General features: G+C 48.7%; 1 protein-coding gene across 1 annotated transcript in view; it reads left to right on the top strand.

The window, feature by feature from the left end:
- Positions 1-1,239: 1,239 nt before the first annotated feature.
- Positions 1,240-12,150, top strand: part of LOC125302844 — a 35,253-nt gene continuing 24,342 nt past the window's right edge. The window contains 7 exon segments of the mRNA XM_048256199.1: positions 1,240-1,559; positions 1,561-1,894; positions 2,222-2,385; positions 2,639-2,754; positions 2,877-2,927; positions 3,977-4,187; positions 4,337-4,536. Of these exon segments, the coding sequence (XP_048112156.1) occupies positions 1,240-1,559; positions 1,561-1,894; positions 2,222-2,385; positions 2,639-2,754; positions 2,877-2,927; positions 3,977-4,187; positions 4,337-4,536 (1,396 nt within the window).

Raw genomic sequence — 12,150 nt, 5'->3', positions numbered from 1 at the left:
TGTCACGTCTTTCGCAGTGGATTCTCGCTTATGCTCATGCTATTTTGGATTACTGTTTTTTGACCTAAGCCTGTTTCTTGGACTTGTGAATTGGACTCAACCCTTTTGGAAACCTTTGCTTGGACCTTGCATTCTTTTGTTGCCAACCTATGCCTGTTTAACCACGTGAGTCTCGCCTAGCCCCCTTGATTCATCTGCCTGTGTTTTTCTTGGCCTACTTGTGTACCGAACTCTGCCTGTTTTTGCCACCTTGGATTTTTGACTGAACCTTGCCTTTACCGCTGCCTGTGTTTTTGCCTGCCAACCTGTGTACCGAACTCTGCCTGTCTTGCCACTTTGGATTTTGACTGAAACCTGCCTGTACCTCTGCCGTTTTTTGGATTTTTTTGAGTTTGCACTGTTTTGTCAAGTCACTCTGCCTGGCTGCCGATTCCTGTGTTCTGTCATTAAAACCCACTAAATATACTCTCTGCTTCCCGAGTCTGCTTTTGGTTCCACAGCAACTCACCTGGCCTCACCGGCCCTGACAGTACAATCTGGCCAAGATGGAACCAGCAGAGATGGAACAGCTGAGTCACTGTGGAGAAGCAAGGAGCTATGCTGGGCACTCACCAACGGGAGCTAGTCCAGGTGAATCAAAACCTTTTAACATTTCTTGATAAATTCAACACACTTTCTGGTCAAGTGCAGCAGCTACTGGTTACCCCTCCCCAGCCACCTGTATCACCTAGCCCTGCACCTCCAACTCCAGCTCCAGCTCCGCCTCCGTCACCCTTTAGAGAGCCTAGGCTCCCTGCTGCCCAGCCATATGATGGAGATCCAGGTACCTGTCGGTCTTTCTTGTCTCAATGTTCTCTGTCCTTGGAATTGCAGTCTCTAGCTTTTCCCACAGAACGCTCCCGTGTAGCCTACATCATCACACTCCTCACTGGGAGGGCCCGAGAGTGGGGGACCGCCCTATGGGATGCTAATGCTCCATGTTGCTCCAGCTACAAGGACTTTACTGATGAGATGAGAGTTTTTGACCGCTCTTTTTCTGGCAGAGAAGCAGCGAGAGAGATCATGGGACTCCGACAAGGCTTACGGTCAGTGTATGATTATGCCATAGAGTTCCGCACGTTGGCAGCATCATGCGGGTGGAATGAAAATGCCTTGTTGGATGCTTTTTTAAACGGCTTGTCTGATGCTGTCAAAGATGAACTGGTATCAAGAGAGGTTCCCTCAGATCTTCTAAGTCTTATGGATCTGGCAGGCCAAATCGATGCCCGCATCAGAGGGAGAGGACTCGCGCACCTCTTCAGTTTGGACCATCGACTACTTCCTCACTTGTCGCTTCACCTACTGTCGTCTCCTGCTGGTGCTGGTTTCTTTTTTGTGGGTAAGAAGGACGGCTCGTTGCGCCCCTGCATTGACTATCGTAGACTAAATGACATTACAGTCAAGAATCGCTATCCTTTACCCCTCATGTCAACAGCTTTTGATTTGCTACAGGGGGCCCAGATTTTCACTAAACTTGACTTGAGAAATGCCTACCACCTTGTGAGGATTAGGGAGGGAGACAGCCTTCAACACCCCAACAGGCCACTATGAATATCTCGTGGTCCCTTTTGGATTAACCAATGCGCCAGCTGTTTTTCAGGCTTTGATCAACGATGTCTTGAGAGACTTCTTGAATGTTTTTGTTTACCTTGATGATATTTTGATTTTTTCACGTACTCTTGCTGACCACAGGCTCCACGTCAGGCAGGTTCTCCAGCGGCTTCTGGAGAACAAACTGTTTGTTAAGGCAGAGAAGTGCGAATTCAATAAGGATTCAGTCTCTTTTTTGGGCTACATTATCTCTCCCTCCCAGGTCCAGATGAACCCCTCAAAACTGAAGGCAGTGGTTGACTGGGTCACTCCTTCCTCAACTTCCTCCCACTCCTTCGCGAATTTCTACAGGCGGTTCATCAGGAACTACAGTTTTGTGGCTGCCCCCTTACTGCTCTCACTTCTACTAAGTCCCCTTTCCGATGGCATGAAGGAGCAGAGAAGGCTTTTGCTGAGCTCAAGCAGAGGTTCACGTCAGCCCCTATTCTCATCATTCCCGATCCCGCCCATAAATTTGTGGTTGAGGTTGATGCCTCGGAATCTGGAGTAGGAGGCATTCTGTCCCAGAGATCCTGCAAGGATAATAAGCTTCACCCATGTGCTTTCTTTTCTCGCCGCCTCTCTCCTGCAGAGAAACTATGATATTGGAGATCGGGAGCTGCTGGCAGTGAAACTGGCCCTGGAGGAATGGAGGCATTGGCTGGAGGGAGCTGATCGTCCTTTCCTGGTATGGACGGATCACAAGAACCTGGAGTATCTCCGAACAGCCAAGCGCCTCAATGCTCGACAAGCCAGGTGGTCTCTACACTTTTTTCTCGCGGTTCAATTTTTCTCTCCTATCGCCCAGGATCCAGAAATGCCAAGCCAGATGCTCTTTCTCGGCAATTCACCTCAGCTCAGGACCCAGCCTCGGTGGAGACCATCCTCCCTTCTCGGTGCCTGGTGGCAGCAGCCCGAATGAATATAGAGACTCTTGTCCAGAAGGCTCGGGAGCAGGAACCAGTACCAAGTCAAGAACCCCCTAACCACTTGTTTGTGCCTCTCTCAGTCCAGTCACAGGTGCTGGAATGGGGGCATGGTTCCAGAATTGCCTGCCATCCTGGGACAGCTCGGACTCTGGCACTGGTCGGACAGAGCTTTTGGTGGCCATCCATGAGGAGGGACGTCCGGACCTTTGTGGCAGTGTTACGGTCAGGTTGAGGGATAACACACACTGATTAATGGCTGCCTGAGGACCAGCTGACTGCTGGGTGTGGCAGGCGCAATGTTTTAAAAATTGATTACAGGTGGATACCTGGAGGAGCGCGAAAACGCCAGTCTCGCGCAGGAGTTTGGAAGTGTGCACGCTACTCGCCAAAGCTGACTAGGTGTTTCTCCGACGTCCCTTCGGACTATTGTGTTTTTGTTTATTCTTATACAACGTTTTCGTCTGGCACCGGACTTTACCCATCAAAACTTGAACTCCCAAAACCAAAACAACGCGAAGAGAGCTGGGTCTGGGGGGAAAGAGCAAGACCTGTGCTGGCCGGGATGCTCGCCTGGGAAGCCGGTAAGCTGGTTCCTCTTGCAGTCTTTAGTCTTTACACATCAACATCGTCACCCACACCATTGATATAGACTCCCAACTCAAATTACCACATACACGCAGGGCAAGTTGCACTGAGGGCTCAATTTAGCCAACTATTGTTAAACCCCCTAGACTAACGAGCTATCTTGGTAAATTAGGTAGGCTGGCTTTTGGTTTTCGCGTCTGACTTTGGCATTCGCGGAATTTGCGTTTGTGGGTCGCAGGGTGAACCCTCGGTGGTAACAGGCAGCCTGTAACATCTGCAGTAGGAACAAGACGGGTAACAGACCTCCTGCAGGGCTCCTAAGGCCTCTCCCCATCCCTCACCGCCCCTGGTCACATATAGCCATTGATTTTGTGACTGGGCTCCCCAATTCTGATGGAAATACATGTATTCTGACAGTGGTTGTTTGATTCTCCAAGGCTGCACATTTTATTCCGTTGTCCAAGTTGCCCTCTGCCAAATAGACTGCCGTGTTGCTAGTTTCTCATGTTTTCCGCCTGCATGGTCTTCCCTCTGACATAGTCTCTGATCGAGGGCCTCAGTTCTCTGCCCGGTTTTGGAAGGCGTTTTGCAAACGAATTGGTGCCTCTCCCAGCTTGTCCTCAGGTTTCCACCCCCAGACAAATGGGCAGACTGAGTGTGCAAACCAGAAGCTGGAAGTTGCACTCAGATGTATGACCTCTCAGGACCCTGCCTCTTGGAGCAAGACTCTTCCCTGGGTGGAATACGAACACAACTCCTTGCCCACCTCAGCCACTGGTCTCTCCCCCTTTCACTGCTGTTTGGGTTATCAACCACACTTGTTTCCCACCCAGGAGGAGGAGGTTGCAGTTCCCTCAGCCCAGGCTTTTGTGCACTGGTGCAAGAGGACATGGTCAGGACCCAGCTCTTGCGCTCAGTCGATGCCTTTAAGAAACAGGCAGACAGGCATCGTTCTGCTGCTCCAATGTACAGAGTGGGCCAGAGGGTGATGCTGTCCACCCGCTACCTACCTCTCCAGTCCCCCTGCCACAAGTTGAATCCCAGGTTTGTTGGACCATTCTCCATCTCGAAGGTAATCAACCCCTGTTCAATTAGACTTGCCTTGCCTCTGACTATGTGCACTAAGTCTCCCAAGTGAAACCTCTTGTCTCTATTCCCTTATCCCCACCCTCCAAACCCCCTCCTCCTCCCAGGATTGTTGATGGAGGTGAAGTCTTTACGGTGAGCAGACTCCTGAGGGTGCGTCGCCGAGGTAGAGGACTCCAGTACCTCGTTGACTGGGAGGGCTATGGCCCAGAGGAGCGCAGCGGGGTCCCTGCCAGGTTCATCATGGACCGCACTCTGATCCCGGAGTTCCACCAGCGCCATCCGGAGGCCCTGGCTGGGACGCCTGGTGGCGTCCGTCGGAGGGGGGGGTACTGTCACAGTCCGGCCCAGAATCCCCGCTTAGTCTGTGATCTGTCATGCCTCTGCTGTCCCTGGACTCCATTCCAGGTTTTCCCTCTGTCCTGGCTCCTAGTAGACTGACAGGGGAGCTGCCCAATCATCAGTGCTTGCACTGTCACACCTGTTGCCACTCTCCTCGTCAGCCATAGCATTTAAGCAGTGCCAGGAGAAACACTCTTTGCCAGATTGTCACGTCTTTCACAGTGGATTCTCGCTTATGCTCATGCTCTTTTGGATTACTATTTTTTGACCTAAGCCTGTTTTTTGGACTTGTGAATTGGACTCAACCCTTTTGGAAACCTTTGCTTGGACCTTGCATTCTTTTGTTGCCAACCTATGCCTGTTTAACCACGTGAGTCTCGCCTAGCCCCCTTGATTCATCTGCCTGTGTTTTTGCCTGTCAACCTGTGTACCGAACTCTGCCTGTCTTGCCACTTTGGATTTTGACTGAAACCTGCCTGTACCTCTCTGCCGCTTTTTGGATTTTTTTGAGTTTAAACTGTTTTGTCAAGTCACACTGCCTGGCTGCCGATTCCTGTGTTCTGTCATTAAAACCCACTAAATATACTCTCTGCTTCCCGAGTCTGCTTTTGGTTCCACAGCAACTCACCTGGCCTCACCAGCCCTGACAGTATTAAAGGTTGTATCACTTCTGTTGATGTTCAAACAAAACAGAGAGCTAACTCGCTACTCCCTCCCCCTCCCTCCCATGCAATTAAAACTCCCCTAAACACGCATCTCGTCGGTTATTCGTTGAAACACTTTATTTTGTCTTTGAGTGGGTTGCCAACCCTTGTTGGTAGCAATTGTTTTTGTGTACAGATCTCAGAGCCTGGGCTGCCTACAGAGAAGCGTTTTTTGACGGCCTGCTTATGGGGCAGACAGCTAGCGGATCGTTAGGAAAGATTAGATGAATGTAATAATTTATTTTTGGGCCTGAAATCGCTGATATAACCTTTAATGTAGGAACAGTACTTTATAAAATATGAGTTTACTATTTTTAAAGGTAAACTATGCAGTATTGGCAATTTCCTTACTGTTTTTGCTTATTTTTCGCTTGCTCTGTCATGACTAATGTCTGAGCAACTCCATCGCTACCTTTTTCTAGCCGGTCCCTTGCGTGTGTGTGTATTTGAATGCAGTAAAGCAATTTGTTACACCCGTTATACTTCCTGACACTGGAGGTCAGCCGGCCCGCCGCCCACAGTTGCAAGGGTGGTTTTTCCGCTCACAGGCGCTAGGGGGAAGCGAGACGGCCACCATTCAACCCGAAAAAAGTCATATAACCATTCCAATGACTCTGAAGCTGGTGAATGAAGGTGCATTAAGCTAAAAAAAAAACTTGCATATTAAGCTAAAAAACCTGCATAGTGTGCCTTTAAATAATACCTAACTACTTCTACTACATGTAGTTAATCTAAAGTGTTAACATTCTTCTGTAACCATTATCATCCAAAATGTTTATAAAAAATGGTAACCACTATTCAAAAATATATCATAAAAATGACATGTTATGGTTGAAAAAGAAATGAAAACAATAAAACCAAACTATTTGAGAGAAATTGTATGGCAATGTGTTAGAGCTTCACCTGGCGGTGTGATGCGTGGGAGGTGAGAAGTGGGCTGGTTGGTGTCACACCTTATGTGGGCAGCGACTGTCCTCCATCCAGGCTCAGCTGCTGTTTCCAGGGCCTATAGGAGGGTGTATGTCTGCCATATGGGTCCCCCCGGCAACTTTAACCCCCTGCTTAACACCACCACTACCCACCAGCACCTCCTCAAATCTGTCCTGGAGATCGTTCACCACCTCATCTTGCACCTCCATCATCATCTGGAGGCCAGTATGAGGGGCTTGCCCTGCTTCACAACAACACGAGACTCAACGAAAAAAAAGAAATGTACGCACATCAAATGACACCAGGTTCATTCCGCCAGACAAGCCAATTTTCCAGCCAGGCACCAAAACGACATCAGCAGAAGATGGCCACCTTGCTAAAAGGGCAGAGGGGGAACTTGGGCATGTGTGTCCACTCGAGATGGCCTCCTCTTGGGAGCAGAGGCGACAGGAAAAGGGGGAAAAAGCAAGCCCAAATCACTATCAATGTTCGTTTTTGGAGTCTGTGGTCGCGCAATGCGTTCAATATGTGTACATTTCCCACGATATTGAATGGTGCAGCACTCCAGCTCGGCCCAGCGTGGTGCGGAATACGAATGACCTGACCTATGGCACTTCAGACCAAATTGCCTCACAATGAGCGTTGGCCTGCATTGATTATGCCGCCGGTGTTTACAGCGGCTCTCCACTGGTCTGGGCTTCAAACGAGTTGAGTGTGTGTGTGTGTGTGTGTGTGTGTGGTGTGTGTGTGTGTGTGTGTGTGACGTGATGCCTGGTGTCGACAGGGCCGGCGCATGTTGGGTGCCCTCGTTAGGGAAGACGCCCTTTGACGGCTACTAGAAACCTCTCTGTGAGTCAAGAGACTGCCCTTGCCCTGGCTAGACCTCTGTAGATTTTTAATGGGTTTAATCATGTGAACTGGTAGAGTCAACCTGGTTGTGTCAAGGCCCCCAAGCCATTGCAACAAAAAGGATTTTATTTTTGAGAGCTTTCTTTAAACATTATTTTTTACTTTGACACTAGACTAATCTGTAATTCTTAAGGACCAGGTTAATGATCTGATAATGATGTATGGTTAGTTGAAAGGCTTAATTTTATTTCATTTTATTTGTTTGTGAAATTATTACCTTTTCCTCTTTCACACCTGCAGTTACACACTAACAAATATAAGTATGCAGCTACAACATCAACAACACATGACAGCTTGCCAAAATGTGGGCAACAAATAATCCTGATACAAAAGAAATTTAATCACAGCCGTAACGTCAATCAAGAGCGCAGAGAGGAGAAAAAAAGGTCACTGTTTTTCAAGAGGCTGCAGTCAGGCTCCGCTAAACACAGATTAGAGTTGGCGTGCAGCGCGGTGCGGGCCCTCATTGAACATCAGGCAGAGTGTGACTGGAGTCGCTCTCTATAACCGTCCTGCTGTAACCCCCCCCACACACACACACACACAAACACACACACACATATACAAGACCCATCCACTTCGCTTGTCAGCTGATGGAAGAATGGGGGTGGTGTATGCCTGTGTGTGTTCCTGTATGTGTGCGTGTGTGTGGTGAGGGGGGACATGGTGGGACAGACACAATGGATGGGCCAGGAGCAGCCAAGCTGAAGAGATGCTAAGAGAAGCTGATAAATGGCAGCTTGCACCTCTCCAGCGTGGCAGCCGTGGCGCTCTGCTTTGCTTCACAGTGGCGGGAGGCAGCTGCCTGGACGGACACCCTGTCGCTCCCGCTCAGGGTGAGAGAGAGAGGAGGACCGATGCCTCTGCCAGAGCAGGGGTGTCACACACACACACAGACAGAGAGAGAGACATACAAACAGAGAAAAATGCACACACACACACACACACACGTTAGAGCAGGCTGTCACAACCTCAGCGATCTTCTGTTCTTTTCTGCATGTTTAACCATGATTCAGTTATTAGGCTTACTGGTGCATGAGTCTTTGGTAGTGATGACTGTAAATACATAATTTAATTATCTTGTGTCTCCTTCATGCACTTACTGTTATTTTTTTAACTTCTGTTTGTCTATAAAGATGTGACACACAACATATTTTGAAGTGAATCACTAATGATCTTGAGATATTTTGTCCATATTTAGATTTTTGCAAATGCTATTAAGATATTTGTCCATATCTATATTTATATTTCTTAATTCTAAATGAAAACATTGATTTTTAACACAGAGGATCTCACAGCTGATACACCCCATGGATGACTTCAAGATATTGGCAACTTTAAGCAAGTTCAATTTTAACTGTCACCACCCGGTGTGCACTCCAATTATGATCTGCTGTTGAATGACAGATGTTAGCATGTTGTTGTTGCATAATTGATTAGCTGTTGACCAAAGTGCAGCATATTGAGCCCACATTCATGTGCGCGCACGACCAACACCTTGCCAGCCCTTTAGCAGTTCACACACATCCTCCTCTTGCATGTGTGCCCAGCTTAGCGTAATTAGCATGTCGTCTGCAGTCATCTGGGAACACACACCAACACCGAGACACCCACCACACGCTGTGTCAACATGACAGTGAGTGACACACACACACACACACAAACGCCATAAAGAATGGAACCACCGGGCACGCGCCACCATAACCACCAGAAAGATTTAATGCCAGTGTTATGGAAAAAAGGGGGAGCCCACATATGGCCATAAAAAATGCAAACCCATTGGAGGGTGTGGGTGAAAAATGGAGAGGGACAGACAGAGCCGAGAGGAGGCAGTGGTGGAGAAGGGCTATAGGTGGGTGGTGTTAGAGCATGGGGTGGTAGCGGATGGTGTTAGAGCATGGGAGTGGGGGGTGGATGGGTGGGTAGTTTGAAGAGACAGGAGGATACGGTGGCAGTAACATGAAGAATGAAGTCACCTGGCTTTCCCCGAGCTTTGAAGGTCAAGGAGAGCCTCCTGCATATTCATGGCTGGGCCCGGCGTGGGGATCGATGGCTTTTAATTGTTTTTTTCCTGGGCCGGGGAAGGAAGTGCCAGCAGCTATCGATCGGCTGCAGCAGACGAGGCCACTTACATGTCAGGCGTGTGTGTGTCTGTGTGTATGCACGCGTGTGTGTGTGTGTGTGTGTGAATGCATGTTCCTGTGTGTGTGTGGGGGGCAGCACCCTGGCCTCAGCCTCGTGGCAGACCAGGGGGAAGTGTGACAGGACACCATGGCGACACGGAACACTATGTCGCTATCTGTCTGGCTGAGGGACCACAGCACAGCTGTCTTGCCCAAGCCCTGAGCTACCAGACTCAGTTGGCACACAGACAGACAGAGAGAGAGGAGAGGGGAGGATGAGATAGAGAGAGAGAGGGGAGGATGAGATAGAGAGAGAGGGGAGGATGAGATAGGAAAGAGAGAGAGAGGGGAGGATGAGATAGGGAAAGAGAGAGAGAGGGGAGGATGATGAAATAGAGAGAGTAAGCACAGAGAATGGGAGAGACACAGTAAACGAGAGGAAGATAGAGAGAGAGAGAGAGAGAGAGAGAGAGAGAGAGAGAGACAGGGTTAGAGATACAGAGAGAGGAGAGTGAGATAGAGAGAGAGAAAACAGAATGAGAGGTGGGAACAGACAGAGATACAGTGAGAGAGGAAGATGGGGGGTGTTTGGGAGTGTATAATCTTGCCCAGTTGCTAACCTACTCACTTGCCTGTCCTGTCACTTGCTTCAGTTTGTCTCTCATGCTGGCTTAGTTGATCACTCCTTGTGTCCATGTCCAGTGTGTTGTTTGGGCTGGACTTCTATTTTAATTGCGTCCTTCAGATACTGTATATGTGCACTGCATATGTTACTTTTGCATTGCTTGTGTTCAGAATTTGGCTGGGGATTACCTGAATGTTTAATATATCAAAATTATTTCATTAATATTGTGTCTCGCTGGGCACATTCATGCATATATCATTGCTGGTGCAAACATTTGATTTAAAATTTTATCGATTCTCCTATCATAGAACAGAAGTATATTCATGAAATGTTAGGATTTCCTGACCCAGTCATTTTTCAACAATTTTCTTCTGTAATGTTATAATCTGTGCAGTTGAAGCCTTGAGAATATGCACGTGTTGTGGTGATTTTACATGGCTTCTGTCACTTACTATCACTCAAAATAAATGAATGTGAGACTTGAATTATGTAATGGCTCATTTGTTTGCGAATTTCATTTATGTTTCATATGTCTCAGTATCCAGAAAAAAGATCTGCTGGCTAGATCAATACACAACAAAACTAAAAGGTAAAAAATAATTAAAAATAAAAGAAAATGGTTATGAGACTAACTTATGGACTCAAAAACACTTAATAGTGAACACAGTAACAAAGGTCATCCACCTGCCTCTAGGAGACTTGGCCAGAATTGAAGTCAATGACACCAATACTCGCTGGCCCCCAGAAAGGCATGACCACCTGGCTTAAGGTAAGACCCCCAATCTACCACACTGTGGCCTCATTTCATGGAGGTAGAGGGACACCAGGGGCCCCACATTAATCTTCCCCTAGACGCCTTCGATCTTGCTAAGGTGACACAGCCGTTTGTTTGTTGTCAAAATTCACAGAAGACTGCTCAATACCCAGAAAAAAGCAGGGTTATAAATGTTTTTTTTTTTTTTTTTTTCGGCACTACATTTTGGGCACAATCTGGAAACTCACTCTTTATCAGTTCAGATCTCAGTGTTCATCTTAATAAAGCTCCCAGTAGTGCATGCTTCATTTAGGAACTTACACATGCTTGCCACAATTTGACAAAAAAAACATTTCTATGTTATTTCCATGTGCCCTGTGCTGTCTCTCAGTTTTTACATTAGTAACCTCTTAAAGCAGCTGTCTCCTGGCCCAGCCACTCAACACCACCCCTTCTCTTTCACCCTTCTCTGTCTCTCTTTCACCCCCTCTCCTTCCCCACCGAAGCCTCCTGTGCCAGGGAGGTGATAATCAGCATCTACTGAAGCAAGGCAGAAAAACATTGAAGTGAAGTGGAGAGGAGAAGAGAGGAGAGGATAGGAGGGGAAAGCAGATTGCAGGAACAGCTGAGGAATAACACACAAGGTTGCGGCACCGCTGTCAAATCGCACCAGATTTTTTTCGGTAATAGATTCTCCTCCAGACACTCAATTCCGTTCAAAGGCGATCCTCCTTTATCCCAGGGCATCAAATATTTAAACACTCGTATTAGTGGCGGTGTCATCTCCTCAACCTGCCGCTTATGGCACCAATCTCTTTAAGGCCTTTCTCCCGCCTCCTGCCCTCCTCTCATACCCACAATGTTATCTCCAGGTGCCTCCGCATTCTCCTTCTTATCATTTTATATTTTCAATACTTAAATCGTTTTCACCCCCTCCTCTTCTCCATTCCTCTTCCCCTCTTTTCTTCCTTTCTCTCTCTCTCTCTCTCTCTCTTTTTTGGTCAATCCTCCCCTCCCCTTCTCTCTCCTTTCTATTCGTTCTTTTTGTCACTGGGACCGGGGCCTTTTCAATTTTTCTTTTTAAGAGGCGGAAGCTTACGGATTGCGAGGGAGATGGGGAGAGCCAGGGCCGGAGAAGAGAGGGAGGAAGTGAGAGGGAGGGAGGGAGGGAGGGATGGAGCAGAAAGTGGCGAGAGAAAAAGGGAGGGAGGGAGGGAGGGAGGGAGGGAGGGAGGGAGGGAGGGAGGGAGGGAGGGAGGGAGGGAGGGAGGGAGGGAGGGAGGGAGGGAGGGAGGGAGGGAGGGAGGGAGGGAGGGAGGGAGGGAGGGAGGGAGGGAGGGAGGGAGGGAGGGAGGGAGGGAGGGAGGGAGGGAGGGAGGGAGGGAGGGAGGGAGGGAGGGAGGGAGGGAGGGAGGGAGGGAGGGAGGGAGGGAGGGAGGGAGGGAGGGAGGGAGGGAGGGAGGGAGGGAGGGAGGGAGGGAGGGAGGGAGGGAGGGAGGGAGGGAGGGAGGGAGGGAGGGAGGGAGGGAGGGAG

This window comes from Alosa alosa, chromosome 1 (assembly GCF_017589495.1).
Source record: "Alosa alosa isolate M-15738 ecotype Scorff River chromosome 1, AALO_Geno_1.1, whole genome shotgun sequence".
Lineage (NCBI taxonomy): Eukaryota > Metazoa > Chordata > Actinopteri > Clupeiformes > Clupeidae > Alosa > Alosa alosa.
This window is presented reverse-complemented; position numbering and strand designations above follow the sequence as displayed.